Consider the following 17743-nt stretch of genomic DNA (forward strand, 5'->3'; position numbering starts at 1 on the left):
TAAACAAACTGAGACAGAGTGGAGTTGTTTTGCCCAAAGTCACAGCTAGGAAGTGTCAGGGCCAGGATACAGGCTAAGAAGCCTAGTTGGAACACGTAGGCGTACTTGTTAGGGAGTCTATTGAGACGTTAGGACAGGGGTTGGGGATTTAGCTCAGTGGTAGAGCTCTTGCCTAGCAAGCGCAAGGCCCTGGCTTCGGTCCCCAGCTCCGAAAAAAAGGAAAAAAAAAAAAAAAAAAAAAAGAGAGAGAGAGAGAGAGAGAAGTTAGGACAACCAGTTAAGACATCAAAAGGAGGGCACACAAAAGGTGGCACCTGGAGAGTCAGACCTACCTATGGTTCTGTGTTCAATCCCCTCATAATTTTTTGGGCTTCAGTCGGGGAAATGAGAAATGGAGTTTGACCAGATACACCTCTGATTGCTCCCTTAACCTTGGCTTCAAAAAGGAGTTTCCAGAAAACTATAGCGTATTTGTGTGGAGTCCAAATATAGATATGGACATCTTCAGTCACTCAACACCATATTATATTCAGGCGTGTGTGTGTGTGTGTGTGTGTGTGTGTGTGTGTGTGTGTACACACAAATCATGGTATGTGCAGAAGTCAGAGGGCAACTTTCAGGAGTGAGTTCTCTCCTTCTACCTTGTAGATCCCAGGGACAAAACTCAGCACCAGGCGTTGCAAGTGCCTTCACAAGTTGAACCATCTCACTGGCTCTCCACTTACTGTTTGTTCTTTGAAGATGGGGTATGTAACCCCAGCTGGCCTCGAATGCCGTGTAGTCCAGACTGGCCTTTTAACTCTGAGAAATGTCAGCCTCCTCATTATTGTTGGGACAAGGTCTCTCACTGAACCTGGAGCTCACCAACTCAGCTAGGTTGACTAAACGGCAAGCTCCAGGGATCTGATCTGTAGTTCACCTCCACCCCAGTGCTATAACAGAAGCACCATGGGCCTCTTTTACGTGGGTGCTGAGGATCCGAACTCAGGTCCTCTTGGTTTGCAGTCCAAGCCCCTCTGAAAACATGTCCAACGGTGTTAGACAACCAACTCCCAAAGCAGAGACTGTATTTTCCAGAGTCTGTTCTCTCCTTCCACCTTGTGGATCCCAGAGTCAAAAGTCCAGATCAGGCTTAGCATGTGGCTTTACGAGCTGAACCATCTCTTTGGCTCTCCACTTTATTTTTGTTTGTTTGCTTTCTGAAGCCAGGGTCTCTCATAACCTGGAAATTCATGTGTTTCCATGGAGTCCTTCCCATGCCTAGGGGTCCTGAACTAACAGGAGAGGCGGAGTCAGGCAAACCTGAGGCCAGCCTGTTCACATAGTGGGACCCTATCTCAAACAAAACATGAACGACTGACTCGATCCCTACAAATCGGATAAACTTTTTCTTCCAAAGGACCTTACTAATGGAGCTTTTCCCTTTTCCTTCCATTTCCCACTTCTTGTCATGTTCTTTAGGTTTTCTTCTAACATCTTGTTTCCATCCAGAATTCATCCTCATTTTCCCCTTTCATCCTCTTAATAGAAAAAAAAGTCTTAAGCCGTGTTTTGCCCCTTTCACTGTGTGACTGCTGTTGCTTGGTTTCCTCTCCCATTCTCGTTGAGTGGTGTTTCTTCCCCCACCCCCCCACCCCCCACTGGCCCTAGGGTTTCTTGGACTGTAATTCGCCGGCCCTCAGGGAACTGCACGTCTCTACATCCCACACTGCCCAAATCCCCTACGCCGACGTTTGCCAGGCGCCTCCAAGATGGCGCCTACAGCTTCGTCCCGCCTCCCGACGTCATCGCGCCGCTCTCGGCTCAGCACTGCCCTTTCAAGCCATCAAAGGCGGAGTCCAAGAAGAGGTGGAAGAAGAAGAACCTCCAGGGAGGCTTAAGGAGGCGGGCACTATCCACTTGGAGGCCGACCAGTGAGGGAATATTGCTAGAGGATTGGCTAAGTTCTGCATGATTCCGCCCCTCCTTACTATTGGCCGAGGCTTCAGAAATTTGAGCATCGATTGGTCTAACGACAGGGGCAAGCAGTCGATGATTGGGCGCACTGTGCAGTCTGCGCAGCCGCCCAGGCGGAAGGTGGGAGGGGCGACGTTGAGGGCGGTCTAGGGTGAGAGCGAGGCTGTGGAGCAGGCGAGACGACGGGCCCTAGAGAGGACGCGGCGCTAGAGTGGCGGTGCAAAGGGAGCTACAGCCCGCGGCCCGGCCTGGGGCCGGCGAGACAGCCCAGGCGGGTGAGTTCCCGCGGGAGCGCAGAGGTCGGGCCCCACCCGGCGGCTTGCCGGTGTCATTCGGCCTGCACGCTGAAGGCCTGAAGGATCGAGTCCCGGGTGCGGAGAGCGGAGCGGCCGTTGGCCGCCGGGCGCGCGGGCCGGGCGGGGGCCGTGCCGGGGCGGCGGGTGGGATAGGTGAACTGGAGTTGAGTGTGGGGCTGAGTGAGGAGGGGCAGGGCTCGGGCTGCAGGCCGGAGGCCGACCTTGGCGGGAAGGGGAGGTCCCAGAGCTGCCTCGCCGGAGGGCTCTCTGATTGCATGGGGTATCCGGGCCACGGGTGGGTGAGCTGGGATGGGTCCAGGATCGAAAGACGGTTAGAGGACTCTTGGGTGCCGGGGTGGGGAGCTGGCCCGAGAAGGGAGGCAATTAATGCAGGGAGGAAAATCGATTTGTGCCTGGAAAGAACTGAGGCAGAGAAGAGGTTTTTGAGGTATCTTTAGAGCGAAGGGAGAGATCGAGTGTGGAAAACGGAGTTATGCTGACATGAAAGGCCAATAAACGCGTGAAAGTTGGGGTTCCAATACCCTGGAAAGTGTTGACAGCAATCTTTATATTCTTTATTATTTTATCTTTATTTTTATCTTTATATCCTATAATTCTCCAGAGGTTGAGTTGGAAGGGAGGGATTGTTTTGTCTTAGGTATAGGTAAGTAGGCCAAAGTGAATTTTTGGGCAATCCTGGGTGTAGTTGGAGAGACCAAGAGACGTTTGCTACAGAGTAGTCTAGGAATTTGGGGTGTACTATTACTGATAACTTTGGGGGCCTGGGTATCCCCAAAGTTGAATGCTGGTGAGAAGTAGAAGTATGAAAAGGGTCTTTTTTTGCAGTGTTCGAGTACAGATGGGGCTTCCAAGTGACAGGCCTTGGAAACCCTGAGTGAGATAGGTGGAAGGTTAAGCTTTGGTGAAGGATGGGGCTGGCTGTTCCTGGACAAGAGTACCACAAAGGAGAAATTCAGTTTGTATGGAATAGGGATCAAAGTTCCTGGAGTGGGTTAGGGTAGATTTGGGTCTGTTCTCAGAGAAAAGGTTTAGGTTGATATTCTGAAGGGGGGTTTTCAGCTGAATTCATTAAAGCTGCCCTGCAGCCTTTATGCAAAAAGGGGTGGTGTGGTTGGGGAGGGGGCACACAGTCATTCCTAGATAAGTTATGGTGGCCTCAAGAAAGGAGTCAAGTCAATGTGAATAGATGACAGGGTGCTCGGAATTAGCACAGCATACTCAGTCTTGATGGAGAGAAAAGGTGAATACTCTAGGTGCATGTCAGAAGGGCGGGGATCTGGCTGTGAAGGGTTAGGCTTTGGTGGAGATCTCCCTTCCAGGTAAAGGTTAATGGTGTGGTAGGTCTTTTTCCTTTTTGGTTTTTCAAGGTAGGATTTCTCTTTGTGACAGCCCTGGCTGTCCTGGAACTCACTCTGTTGACCAGCTTTGGCCTTGAACTCAGAGATCCTCCTGCCTCTGCCCTAGAGGGCTGGGATTAAAATAGTGAACTGCCCAGCTGAGGAGGTCTTGATATGCTTAGTTTGAACCAGTTTTAAGAGTCTGAGTATCAGGAAGCAGCTAAGGTGGGACAGTGTGGAGATGGGTTAGGTTGGTGAGAGAATATTTGGTAGCCGGGTAATGGGAGGATTGGGTAGCAAGAGGAGGGCTCAGACCACCAGTGCTTGGACACTGGTCTGAGTGTGAAAAGGAGTTTGTGAGCCTGCGAGAAGGCAGAGTCTGCAGGAGTGCAGCTGGAGGAGCAGGCCACATGAGTGTTTGATGACTCTGAGGAGCTTGGAAAGGAATACTGTCCTGTGCAGTGTAAGGAGTCAGAGGAAGTCTGTTGGAAGGAACAGGCTCCTGTGGTGGACGGGGCCTTGGGGACCTGTGCTGAGGTATGGGAAGTGGAGAGGATCAGAGAAGTTGTAGGATCTGCTGAGTGGAGTTCGATGCAAGTTAAATGAGCTGGGAGGTTTGGAATAGAGTCCCTGGAAGAGACCATTGGAGAAATTTGTGTTGGCTGCCCTATGTTCAGGAAAGGAGGATTAGGTAGGGCATTGGAGCAGAAAAATGCAATCAAGAAGTGAGAGGAAAAAATATCTGAGGTATTAGGTGGCAGTGAGAAAGGGATAGGCCTGCCCTGGGGGAATTGACTTGTCCCTGCCTTCCCTTCTCTCAGCCCAGGGCCTTGCTGCTGCCATGACTGAAGAGAGTGAAGAAACGGTCTTGTATATTGAGCACCGCTATGTCTGCTCTGAGTGCAACCAGCTCTATGGATCCTTGGAGGAGGTGCTTGTGCACCAGAACTCCCATGTGCCCCAGCAGCACTTTGAGCTGGTGGGCGTGGCTGACCCTGGAGTCACAGTGGCCACAGAGGCCACTTCAGGTACAGGCCTATATCAGACCCTCATACAGGAGAGCCAGTACCAGTGTCTCGAGTGTGGGCAGCTTCTCCTGTCACCCAGCCAGCTCCTGGAGCACCAAGAGCTGCACCTGAAGATGATGGCACCCCAGGAGGCAGTACCAGCTGAGCCACCACCCAAGGTGCCCCCCTTGAGCTCCAGCACCATCCACTATGAGTGTGTGGACTGTAAGGCTCTGTTCGCCAGCCAAGAGATGTGGCTGAGCCATCGGCAGACGCATCTCAGGGCCACACCCAACAAGGCTCCTGCCCCTGTTGTCTTGGGGTCTCCAGTTGTCTTGGGCCCCCCTGTGGGCCAGGCCCGAGTAGCTGTGGAACATTCGTACCGAAAAGCAGAAGAGGGTGGGGAGGGGGCAGCTGTCCCATCTGTGGCTGCTGCCACTGAGATGGTGACAGAGGTGGAACTGCTCCTCTACAAATGCTCTGAGTGCTCCCAGCTCTTCCAGATGCCAGCTGACTTCCTGGAACATCAGGCCACCCACTTCCCTGCTCCTGTCCCAGAGGCCGAGGAGCCTGCCACCCAGCAGGAAACTCTGGTCCCCTCACCCACTGAGGCGGCAGTATCTCAGCCTGACCCCCTGCCAGCCTCTGATCACAGTTATGAGCTGCGTAACGAGCTGAGAAATGGGGAGGCCATGGGGCGAGATCGCCGTGGGCGGAAGCCCCGGAGGAGCAGCAGTGGAGAGTCGGGTGCCACCCAGGAACTGTTTTGCTCAGCCTGTGACCAGATCTTTCTCTCACCCCACCAGCTGCAACAGCACCTTCGGAGTCACCGGGAGGGTGTTTTTAAGTGTCCCCTGTGCAGTCGTGTCTTCCCCAGCCCTTCTAGTCTGGACCAACACCTTGGTGACCATAGCAGTGAGTCACATTTTCTGTGTGTGGACTGTGGCCTAGCTTTTGGCACAGAAGCTCTCCTCCTGGCCCACCGTCGAGCCCATACCCCGAACCCTCTGCATTCATGTCCCTGTGGGAAGACCTTTGTTAACCTCACCAAGTTCCTTTATCACCGGCGTACCCATGGAGCAGGAGGTGTCCCTTTGCCCACAACACCAGTTCCACCAGAGGAGCCTGCTATCAGCTTTCCTGAGCCGGCCCCTGCAGAGACTGGAGAGCTAGAGGCCCCGGAGCTCCCTGTATCTGAGGAGAGTTCAGCTGAGCCTGCAGCTCCAGGCACTTACCGCTGCCTCCTGTGTAGCCGGGAGTTTAGTAAGGCATTGCAGCTGACCCGGCACCAGCGTTTTGTGCACCGGCTGGAGCGGCGCCATAAATGCAGCATTTGTGGCAAGATGTTCAAGAAGAAGTCTCACGTGCGGAACCATCTGCGTACACACACAGGGGAACGGCCCTTCCCCTGCCCTGACTGCTCTAAACCTTTCAACTCACCAGCCAACCTGGCACGGCACCGGCTGACACACACAGGGGAGCGGCCCTATCGCTGTGGGGACTGTGGCAAGGCTTTCACTCAGAGCTCTACTTTGAGGCAGCATCGCCTGGTGCATGCCCAGCATTTCCCCTACCGCTGCCAGGAGTGTGGAGTACGTTTTCACCGCCCTTACCGCCTGCTCATGCACCGCTACCACCACACAGGCGAGTACCCCTACAAATGTCGGGAGTGCCCCCGCTCCTTCTTGCTGCGCCGGCTGCTAGAGGTCCACCAGCTTGTGGTCCATGCTGGGCGACAGCCCCACCGCTGCCCGTCCTGTGGGGCTGCCTTCCCCTCGTCACTACGGCTTCGTGAGCATCGCTGTGCGGCTGCTGCCGCCCAGGCCCCACGGCGCTTTGAGTGTGGCACCTGCGGCAAGAAAGTGGGCTCTGCTGCTCGCCTGCAGGCACATGAAGCTGCCCACGCTGCTGCAGGTCCTGGAGAGGTCTTGGCTAAGGAGCCTCCGGCTCCCCGGGCCGCAAGGGCCACTCGCACACCAGTTGCTCCCTCTCCAACAGCCCTTGGTGGTACAACCTCTGCTGCCCCTGCAGCCCCTGCCCGGCGCCGGGGTCTGGAATGCAGTGAGTGCAAGAAGCTCTTCAGCACGGAGACATCACTGCAGGTCCATCGGCGCATCCACACAGGCGAGCGGCCATACCCGTGCCCAGACTGTGGCAAGGCCTTCCGCCAGAGTACCCATCTGAAAGACCACAGGCGCTTGCACACAGGCGAGCGGCCCTTTGCTTGCGAAGTGTGTGGCAAGGCCTTTGCCATCTCCATGCGCCTGGCAGAACATCGACGCATCCACACGGGTGAACGACCCTACTCCTGCCCTGACTGTGGCAAGAGCTACCGCTCCTTCTCCAATCTCTGGAAACACCGCAAGACTCACCAGCAGCAGCATCAGGCAGCAGTGCGGCAGCAGCTGGCAGAGGCCGAGGCTGCTGTGGGCCTGGCTGTGATGGAAACTGCAGTGGAGGCTCTGCCCCTTGTGGAGGCCATTGAGATCTACCCTCTAGCTGAAGCGGATGGGGTCCAGATCAGTGGCTAACTGGCCCCCATTTTTCTCTTCAGCATCACCAAGCCCTGGTGCTGAAGGCCCTCCAACAGCCCCTGAAAACCTATGTACATATTGTAGCCCTCTCTCCTCTCCACCACCACATGAGTTCTGTAACTGATTTTTTTTTTGAGGGGGTTGCTCTGGAGTCCTTGATATGTAAAGGACCCTTCTCCCCATCTTCCACCTGTTTGGTGGTCTCCAAATGAAGCAGTCAATAAAGACTGATTGGACATTTATGCTCTTTGTCAGGTAGCTGTGTAAGGTAGATTTGGAGGGTCATGAGGCCAGGCAATAGATCTGACTTCAGGCTGCATTCCTAGTGCCCAGATAGAACTTGGCAGATAGTAACAGTTTGCTGGATAGAAGAGAGGGCAGCCTGAGTCTGGGGCATGGATCTTTGAAACCAACCTCTTTTGGCAGATGAAAGCAGTGTGTCTTGCCACTAGAGGTCCCCAAAGCCTGAGGAAAATCTTGAAGCACTTTGTGGCTTTGGGGCTGGGGTGGGTAAAATCAAACTATAGAGAAACATTGGTGTGCTTCTCAGCCTGGCCCTCCAGGTCCATCTGATGTGGGTCACATCTGCAAAGCCATCAGTATTTCTCAAACTAGATCCCTGAGGACAGTCAGACTTTCGTCAGGCACGAAGGGGAACAGTGGCGGAGGGGAGTTCCTGGGGCCTCTACCTAGTAGCTGAGTTTGAAGTTGTGAGTATTAAGGACTAGAGTAGGGGGGCTGGGGATTTAGCTCAGTGGTAGAGCGCTTACCTAGGAAGCGCAAGGCCCTGGGTTCGGTCCCCAGCTCCGAAAAAAAGAACCAAAAAAAAAAAAAAAAAAAAAAAAGGACTAGAGTAGGAAGTTCCTTTGGTGGTTTCCCTGCCACCTCCCCGTACAAAGCTGTATCTCAGCCAGTAGATACTTACTGTAGGAAGAGAGTGATGGACTGAGTATTCTCCCAACTCACCCCACATCTATACACCCTGGATCTCTCACATGTTGAGCAAACACATAACCACAAAGCCGTGTCCCAGTCTTATATTTGAGGTCAGGTTTGCTGATTGCCCAGACCTCAGGCTTACTATATCCTAGGCAGGGTTTGAACTTGGCGGTCCTGTCTCAGTCTCTTGAAGAGTTAAGATGACAGGCCTGTGCCTTCGGGTTATTTTGAGTAGCATTCCAACTTAACCCTACAGAGGAGGCCTCTGGCATGTGACTAGGTGACAGTTCGGCCCAGGGCAGAGCTTGGAATCTTGTTTCATTTAGTTTAAGCATCCATATTCTGTGCTTCCTGTTACAAGGTCTTTCCCAACAAAAGAATGGAAGTGACCTGGTGGGGGTGTGTATTTGTGTTGCCTCTGAAACCCCTTATGCTCCTATACTCATGGAAAGGAACAGCTTGAAAGATAAAAAGAACTTGGGGTCAGAAGGCCTTAGATTGAGCATGCATATTATCCTGTGCCTAGATAGGTTGCTCGGGTGAGAAGGAAGAGATGAGGCTACACAGGCGGTAAGGTTCTTGACCCATCCTCCTGCTTTTTATGTCCTTATTTCAAAAAACAGCTGGAGAGATGGCTCAGCTGTTAAGAGCACTGGCTGCCCTTCCAGAGGTCCTGAGTTCAAATCCCAGCAACCACATGGAGGCTCACAACCATCTGTAGTGAAATATTGGGCCCTCTTCTAGCTTGCAGGTGTACATGCAGATACATTAAATAAACTTTTTAAAAAGCACCTGTTGGGCTGGAGAGATGGCTCAGCGGTTAAGAGCACCCGACTACTCTTCCAGAGCTCCTGAGTTCAATTCCCAGCAACCACATGGTGGCTCACAGCCATCTGTAAAGAGATCCGATGCCCTCTTCTGATGTATCTGAAGACAGCTACAGTGTACTTATATATAATAAATGAATAAATCTTAAAAATCTTAAAAAAAAAAAAAAAAAGCACCTGTTACGACCTGGCAATAGGGTCTTGCCACAGAAAGCTTATGACCTTCCTTGGATTCTCTAGAACTCATGATGGAACTGACTCCCAAAAGTCCTTTGACCTCTGCCCATGCACTGTGCACCATGGCCTGCATGCTCCTGCAGTCACACAGGGATGAATGTTAAAGAAGTACCTACAGGCTCCCTCACAGATCTTACGATTCTCCTATGCAGTTGATTTTCCACTTAGGATTTCTCAGTCATGGCCACCCTCTTGAGTCTGCCCTGCAGGGAAGACATGAGCCACAAACCAAAGTGCTAGGTCCTCCCCAGGAACAAAAGGGTACACGTGACCCAAGCTCCCCTTTGGAAGATCTATCTACTGAACAAGCCATCTCAAGGATTAGGATAGTAAGGTCCTTTATCCTTGCAACACTGGATGAAAAGCAACTGGGAAGGAACAGGAATGGGGAAACCATGAGGAAGCTGATAGATTAAGGCCACAATATTAAGGTGTTTGGGGCAGAGATTAACCCCTGACAGTGGAATGACCATCTTTCATTGGAGCCTTAAAAACAAATCTGGGCACTCCTGAGGCAGAGGCAGGCGCATCTCAGAGTTTGAGGCTACCCTGGTCTACAGAGCAAGTTCCAGGACAACCAGGGTTACACAAAGAAACCCTGTCTTGAAGAAAATACAGACCAAAACAAAACAAAAACTGACCAGAAAGGTGTTCCAAAGGACCCTTGTTGGGTAGCTTTCAACTGCCTGTAACTCCAGCTCTAAGAGGTCAGATGCCCTCTTGCATCTGGGCGCACACAAGTGGTAAACACAGACACGTGTATGCCTAAAAAGACAGTTGACCAACCCCCTGAGAAATACACAAATTGAGCGGATGCATCAACGTTGGCTATGACCCCTGCTAAAACATTGATGACCTTTTGAGTCAGTCCCTAAAGAAAGATAATACCTTTCTACTGGACAGACAAGTTCCCAAACTCAGTGGCTGTTTGATACTCCTCCCTAGATAGCATCCAGCCAGCGCATCCAAGAACAATCCAGGAACCTGTATTGTGCAAGCAACTCTTAACAAAAGTGACCTGGGGCCCTTTTAAGGAAGGCTTACCTAATACTTTCCCTTTGTGAGGAAGGATTGTGTGTGGCCCAGGCTACCTCTGCTGGGATTGCCAGCCTGTGTCATCTCACCCAGCTGCCTTGCCTACTTTAGAAGTTGCAGAAGCAAAGTAAGCAAGGGAATAGAACGCTGTCCCACTGGTGGCTTGTAACACTTGGCAAAAGCCAGCTAAGTAGACAGGGCATGTTGAGAAGAGCCTGCATGTTATTGTGCTCCAGGTAGGTGTGTAGTGGTTTCAAAACCAGAGTGCTGTGTGTGCGTGTGCCACAGGACAGTCTATGGTTCTAACTGCAGCCCCTTGAAGGCTGATGAAGATCTTCCTCCTCAACTATTACTGATTTAAAGGCTTTTTCTTTAATGATTCTGAGGATGAAACCCAGGGCCTGAGCTCATCCACAGTTCTACTTTTTGTCCCCTTTCAATCTTGCCCAAACCATGCACCATGCACTACTTTTCAAAGTGTCTAAGGCTCTCTCCCACTAATTTCTCTGATCTTCAGCCTCTCTTTTTTATCGGACCTCCTGGGTCCCAGCACCTGTGTGCCAGACAGGACATAACAAGGACAAAGGAAACCTAGTGGCTCTCTGCAGAATGTTTAAAGGCCAGTTCTGATTCTCAGTGGTAACATCTAGGAGTTACCCAGCCATGACCTGTGAAGTTACTACTGCAAGTGACATGTTCAAGATGGCAGGATGATTTGAGTTGATGTCCCTCTAAGGAGGTGCATACATTGTATCAATCAGACTTCAGAGTCTGGGGATTGAATCCCAGGACCTTGTACACTCACTAATGATGTACCCTTAGGCCCCTCACCTTTTTGAACCAAGCCTTACTAGATTTGCTTCAAATCCTCAGTCTTCCAGTCTCATGTACTTTTATATTTACTTTTGAGACCAGATCTTATGCACCCATGTTAGTCTCTTACATAGCCAAAACTGATCTTGAACTCCTGTCTCTGCCTCCCCAGTACTAGGAGTAGAAGTGTGTGTCCCCAGAATGGCTTAGATTTACCAATCCCCCCTCCCCTTTTTATTGTGTTTCGTGTTGCATGTGCATGTGGAAGCTTGATGGCAGTCTCAGCTGTTGTCCTCAGAAACTCCTTTGAGACAGGGTCTCTCACTGCCCTCCCCTGAAGTTCACCAATGGTGCTATACAGGCGGCTATCCTCTCCTGAGACATCCACCTCTCTCCACCCTCCCAGCCCCTAATGCTGGGATTCCAAGGTCATCAGCATGCCAGGCGTTTTTACACGAATTCTGGGGCTCTAACTCAGGTCCTTGCACTTCAGTGCAAACACAAGCAGTTTATTGTGTGAACTCTCTGTTCAACCTGTTGTCAACTCTGGTTTTGAAGGTCTTAGTTCCCTTTGGGGAACACATGGGTAGGACATGGGCAGTATTGGCTGGTTTCCTGGCTTCTTGGTTCTTACTGAAGACTGTATGCTAGAGAGCTATCTGTTCTAAGCATTATCTATCTACCCATCCATCCATCCATTTATCCATCTATATATGTATGGCTACAGTGAGACCCAGCTCGTGGTTGTGGGCCACCATGTGGTTGCAAGGAGGAAAAGATTTGAACTCAGGACTGGAGGAGCAGCCAGTGTCCTTAACCACTGAGCTATCTCTCCAGCCCCATCTTTGAAGACATTAAGCCTATGTTGGCCTTGTACTGTAACTCAAAACTAGCTTGGTGCTCAAGGCAGTCCTCATGCTTCAGCCCTTCAAAGCCTGGGCTCACAGGGCCACACAACCATTCTTGATCCTGTATTTAAACAGAGCAGTCTTCCCCTTCCCCACCCTGATCTTAACTCCCAGGACACAGGAGGCCAAAGGACACCAGACAACGTTTCTCTCTGTACAGTTTTTAGTTTTTTATTTTTTTGATGTTTGTGGTTCAGATGAATGACACAAGTTACAAAAACGGGGCCTTAAAAGAAGCACATTGTACAATGAACAAGCAGATTGAAGTTAAAAACACGGAAACACTAACCCGCTACCACAAGAAGAGACAGGGAAGGGATCTGGGAGGGGAGAGGAGGGGCTGCCAACACAGGGGTCTGACAACCAAAAGAGGAGCTACCTCGATGGGCCTGGAGGGAAGGCAGGTCACTCCAGGGCCCCCACCCTGACCCACTACTTACCATGGCTCCCCATTCCTGTCTCCACCTGGGCATTCAAGTGAGTTGGTGGAGGACAGCCTCACCAAAGGGTGGAGCCATCAGATCTTTACAAGGTAGCTGCTCACTCTGCCCTAGGGCCTTGGCCTTGGGAGGTGATTGTGGCTGTGGTGGGCTAATACCAGGAGCCAGGGTAGCTGATCAAAAGACCAGACCCCCAAAAATGCCTGCCCCCCTCCCCTGCCCGGCTATGATCCAAAGGACCTCTGTTCAGGAGAAGCCACTATCACCCTGCAATTACATAAATAAATAAATATTGAGCCCCTAGCCTTGGAGGACAGGTTGGGGGAAGGGCAGCAGGGCTAGAGAAGGGGGGCAGAGGAATGGGGGGTTCACAGACAAAGTAAGTAATTGTCTCCATCCCAGCAACACTTCTGGATTTTTTTTCCTTTGCTCCTTGTGTTTTTTAGGAAGGAGCTAACACCAAAGACAAATACTTAAAAATATACATTATTTTTTTCTTTTTCGCCTTTGTCATCATCGTCTTGCTTTGGAGACTGCTGAGGTCAAAGTTTAAACCGCACAAAAGAACCGCGGTTTGAAGTTTTTTGGGTTTTTTGTTTCTGTTTCCTTTTTTTGTTTTTTGTTTTCTTATTTTTTTTTTGTTTTTTTCTTTTGTTTGTTTTTTGGTTCTTTTTTTTTTAAGTTTTTATTCTAACTTTTTTTTCTTTTTTTTTTTCCCAACGTATAAAAAGGTAGCGGAGTTGTCTGTGGTTTTTTTTTTTTTTAATATTTTTTTTATTTTTTAAATGGTTAAATCTTTGGTTTGTTTCTTTTTCTCTTGGAGGCCTTTATCTCTCGCACTTGCCTTTCCCACTCAGAGACTGGTGGGGCCCGCGTGTCTCAATCTTGCACATTTGCCTCACTCAGTTCTTACTCGGGGTGAGAGGGAGAGAGGGGCACCCTGGGAACGAACTGGATGAGAGAAGCTAAGCCAGGTTAACAGGTTGCCCCCGACTTGACTAGTCCCAGGCTGGAGCACCCCAGGGGGAGGGGCTTGGAGACCCCATACCTCACCCTCCCCTATTCACACCCCCAACCCTTTCCTCCTGCTTCTAGTCCCTACCCTGACCCCCAGAAGAACAGAGACGTGGTTTGGTTGCTGGCATTATTTATTTATTTTTGGCACAAAAGGCCCACCATCAAGGGCAGACCAGCCTCTCTCTCTTCCTCCCTTAAGCAGGGGTCAGGACTGGGAGAGGAAAAATTCAAAGCTTTCTCTTCCCTGGTCCACTCACCTCTCCCTCTGGCCCAGGCCCCTGGTCCACTACCTGTCATCCAAGCTGGCCCAGGGTCTCCCTCCCCACTCTACGTAAAGCTCCCTAGCCTTCCATCTCTCGCTCACACACAGACACACGGACACAGGCTCTGTACAGACCACAAAATAAAAACGATGAGATAGTTTTGTTTCCTGGAGTCGGAGACTGGGGTGACTGAAGTGAAAGGGGCAGCTGGGTGTGGGAGGGACTGGCAGTCCCCCATCACTTAGCCAAACCTGGCTCCCCCCAGCCCCTAGCCCCCAGCCCTGGCTGGCCCCCAGCCAACGATATTTGGTTTCTTTTCTTTTTTTTTTTTTTTTAACATTAAAGTTCTATGAGGTATTTGGTGCCTTATCTCGAGTCCTCGAAGGAGAGGGGCCCGGGGTGGGGGGAGACATGGGGCTCACCTGCCCCTCCCTCCCACCCTCCCACCCCCTTCCCGATATTTGGTTTCACAGCTGTAGTTAAAGCTTGGAATTTGGTTATTTCCTCCACCCCCCACCTCCCAGGAATTTTTTTGTTTTTCATTTCCCAGTGTGGAGGTTGGATGGGGAGGGTCCCCACCCCACCCCCGCTGCATGGGGGCCCCTCCACCAATGTCAGGGCATCTGCCCCATCCCTGCCCCTGCTTCCTCCTCTCTTTGCCCCACTCCCCTACACTATGGTGGGGACTTGATCAGGAAGAAGCAGGATGAATTGGGTGGTGGTGAGTCCCGGATTTTCTTAACTTTTTTCCCCCTTTTTTTTTTCTTTTTTTCTTTGTTTTTGGTCTAGAATCATAGTTTATGTCCGAGTCATCTCTGCCACGCCTTCCAGGCTGCCTGTCTTCTCCGAGGGTTGTTTGTTGTTCTGGTTTTAGTTCCTTCATTCTGCTGTGTTCAAATGTCTTCCTATCAGGTCAGGAGCCCTTGGGCCCCTCTGCACCCTTGGGTTGGGTCCAGGCCCTCTCGCTAGCCGCTTTCCAAGAAATTAAAATGGACAACTTCAGAGGTAGGGAGAGGGCGAGGTGGGGGGTGCGGTTCGGTGAAGATGCTTACATTCCAGCGAGGATGGGTGGATGAGGTGCCCGGTGCCTGGGTAGGAGGTGCAGCCACTCCACCAAGGGCTGGGCATGGCACCCAAGGCCCCGCATTGGCTGAGAATTAGTTTCTGCTGCCTCTGTAACCCAGCCTGACAGTTTTGTTCTGGGTGAGAGAAGGGAGACCAGAAGAAAAGAGAACGCTGAGGCCTGGGGGCTCTGGCTGCCTCTCCTCGGAGTGTCCAGGATGAAAAGGGGGACCCAGCTCTCCCCTTCCTCTGCCCCTGCCCAGCCAGGGGCAGGGGCCACTCTGATTTCAATGGCTCGCGTCCTTCACAGCAACACTTTGGTTTGGAGGAGAGATCAGAAAGGAGGTCAAGAGATATGACAGAAGAACAAAGGAAGAGAGGAGAGGAGAGAAACAAATAAAAAATCAGGGAATCAAACCACCCAACAGTTGGTTTTCCTTCGTCCATTCTTTTTGCTTCTCCTTTTTTTTTTTTTTTCTTTTAAAGCTTTTTCAGTTGATTGGCGGGGAGGGAGCTTGGGGCTCTTCACCCATGTCCCTGACATCCTCTCTCAGCCCCACCCACCCGCTTCCATCCACCCTGGCTGAGGGACAGGCCCCGCCCCAGCCGCACCCCACTCCAGCTTTCTGAAGACAACGACGTCCATGAGGTATTTGTGAAGAGAAAGAAGCGTCCATCATTCCATCCACCTAGGCAACCAAAGGCCTGGATCACTCTGCAGGGCTCATTCTTGTCTTGAAGAGTCCTCATCTTCTTTCCCATATATATATATATATATCTATATATATATCTATAAATTCTTTTTTCTAGTTTTAATTTTATTGTTTGTTTGGTTTTCTGTTTTTGTTGGGTTTTTGTGTGTTTTTGTTTGTTTGTTTGGTTTGGGTTTTTTTGGTTCAAAACTTTGTTGGCCTCCATGATGGAAGGAGAGCATGGCGGCTCCTGGCAGCGGCTCCTCTGTCCACTGCTGAGATACGTCCAGAGCTAGGCAAATATAAGGTCCAGCCAAGACTCCTGGAGGTCTCGTGGGAGTGGTGGCCGCTTGCATGGGGAACCACAGGTCATGGTGATGTCACCACCACGCAGTCCCTGATGGAGATGCCATCCGGAGGAGTCCACCACTGGGCTGTGTGCGAGTGTGCATTGGAGGGTGGGGAGGGAAGGGGAAGGGAGAGGTATCTGCCAGTGTCGTAAGGGGCATAGGGTGGGCAGAATAAGGAGAGTTAATCTTTTTGGTTTCTGGTTAATGTGAAAGAACGTGAAGATCCCACGGGTAGGCACTGGAATATGATTTTTTTTTTTCAGGGAAACTGACAGACAGGATGGGAAGAAAGACAACTTGGATGCCCTCACCTCATCCCCCTTTGCTCGAGCCCACAACCTTCCCACAGGCTGGGGAGGAGGTAGACTCCAGAGCAGAAAGGTGACAGGGGCTGAGGAGGGGGCTTTTGAGAGCTGGAACTCGGCAAAAAAAAATGGCCTAGCCCACCCTTCAAAGGGAGAAAGGAAGGAGCAGAGGACAAAAATGTCCATTCCTAGGCCTTCCTCTGAACTCTCCCCAGGCTGGGGGTGCTGGGAGGGGGGTTTAAAGCAAGACCCCTGCCCTGTTGGGGAGAGCTGGGGGGCTGGGGAGAGGGAACACGTAGAATAGACACACATTCTGTTGAGCGCAACGCTAAAAACTCTGTACATCCTTTGGATGAAGCTACTGAGTATTTGGTGTAAGGTTGTTCGGGTCCTTTCTCTTTTACCTTCTGGAAAAGACCATTTGGTAGGTGGCTCTGGGCCCTGGGCCTCCTGCCCCAGGCAGTGCCTGTCTCTATTGGCCCAGGGCTGGGGCTGGGCCAGCACGCTGGCACATTCTCTGGTTCCTTCTCTGCCCACCCCCAGTGGGGTAAGGTTAGGAGTTGGTCCCACAGCCAGGGCTCTGCGGCATGAGGTCCGGCCTGCTGGAGGCCGCTCCGCTCCTGGCTGAGGGTTCTTATTTGGTGTCATAGCAGTGAGCACTCCAAGATCTGGCTCAAGACTGGTTTTTGGTTTGTTTGGTTTGGGGGTAGGGGTGTTTGGTTAGTTTGGAGGTGTTTTTTTGTTCATTTCTTTGTTTTTCTTCTCTGGTTCCTTTAGGGCAGCTGGTTTCTGTTGTGAACATTTTTTGGTTTTCTTTTTTGTTGGTTGGTTTCCTTTTGTTTGTTTGTTTGTTTGTTTTTGTTTTTGGTTGGATTTTTGGTCTTTTCCTCCTTCGTCACTCCTGCTCCGAGGATCCACTGTATCCCCCACCAGCCTCCTCACCCTCTCTTGGGCAGGGGACCAAGGTCAGGGGACTCAGAGGAGTAGGAGGGGAGGCATGGTGGGCTCTCACTCGGCCTTGGACCCTGCCTCGGGTCCCCCCGGGCCTCCAGAGGTCTGCGCTGCCACTTCACTGCAAGTGGAGGAGGAGGAGGAGGATGAAGACGAGGAGGAGAGGCCAGGAGACTTGCTGGAGATGGTCGCTGCCACAGCTGCAGCCGCTGCTGAGACCAGACCCACGCCTGGTGGGGCACTGAGCAGGGGCAGCCCGGTGTGGTTCAAGAAGAGAGGCGAGGTTACTAGGCTGGGGCTCCCTGGGGCCGCACCGGCTGCCCCCAGCACCAGGTTCCCGCTGCTATCAAGGCTGGTAAGGGGCAGGGTTCCACCAGAGGCCAGGGCTGGTGAGGAGAAAGAGAGGCTGAGCTGGAGGTACATCAGGCCAGGGAGACCTTGGCCTCTGTGGACCCTGCCTGAACAGCCCATCTCCTGTCTGTCCCACTGACTCCCAAGAAGCAGCACCCTCACACCTTCCCCGAAGACAGATGGTGATGAACAGGCGAGCAATGCAGTGAGCGGGAGGGCAGGATGGCATGGCTGGGGCAGCAATGGGGAGGGGGCCTCGAGGCCCAGGAGAGGGCAGGACTGGTGGCAATGGGGTGACATGAGGCAGCACGCACCTTGGATAGTGGCCAAAGGGTTGTTGCCCATGAGGGCTGGGCTCAGCCCCGAGCTCAACCCCACCATTGTGCTTCTGCAAGAGCAAAG

At 51.8% G+C, this 17743-nt stretch overlaps 2 protein-coding genes across 35 annotated transcripts in view; one reads left to right on the plus strand and one right to left on the minus strand.

The window, feature by feature from the left end:
• The first annotated feature begins 314 nt into the window (after positions 1 to 314).
• Positions 315 to 7393, plus strand: Zfp574 (zinc finger protein 574). 6 transcript variants are annotated; one of them, XM_039111384.2, is made up of 3 exons: positions 315 to 746; positions 1462 to 2231; positions 4432 to 7393. In XM_039111384.2, exon 3 carries the CDS (start codon positions 4452 to 4454, stop codon positions 7146 to 7148), a length of 2697 nt encoding a protein of 898 aa, XP_038967312.1. In that variant the 5' UTR covers positions 315 to 746; positions 1462 to 2231; positions 4432 to 4451; the 3' UTR covers positions 7149 to 7393. The 6 variants fall into 6 exon arrangements, with proteins under 6 accessions (XP_038967312.1, NP_001019429.1, XP_008757152.1 ...); NM_001024258.1 differs by lacking the exon at positions 315 to 746 and having other exon boundaries at positions 2130 to 2231; XM_008758930.3 differs by lacking the exon at positions 315 to 746 and having other exon boundaries at positions 2154 to 2327.
• A 4662-nt stretch (positions 7394 to 12055) lies between these two features.
• The window catches only part of Pou2f2 (POU class 2 homeobox 2), an 87408-nt gene continuing 81720 nt past the window's right edge, over positions 12056 to 17743 (minus strand). For 12 of the 29 annotated variants that reach the window (XM_017588679.3, XM_039113041.2, XM_039113091.2 and 9 more), the window contains one exon: positions 12056 to 17729. In XM_017588679.3, coding sequence (XP_017444168.1) covers positions 17048 to 17729 — 682 coding nt within the window. In that variant the 3' untranslated portion in view covers positions 12056 to 17047. 29 annotated transcript variants of the gene reach the window in all.

This window comes from Rattus norvegicus, chromosome 1 (assembly GCF_036323735.1).
Source record: "Rattus norvegicus strain BN/NHsdMcwi chromosome 1, GRCr8, whole genome shotgun sequence".
NCBI classification, from domain to species: Eukaryota; Metazoa; Chordata; class Mammalia; order Rodentia; family Muridae; genus Rattus; species Rattus norvegicus.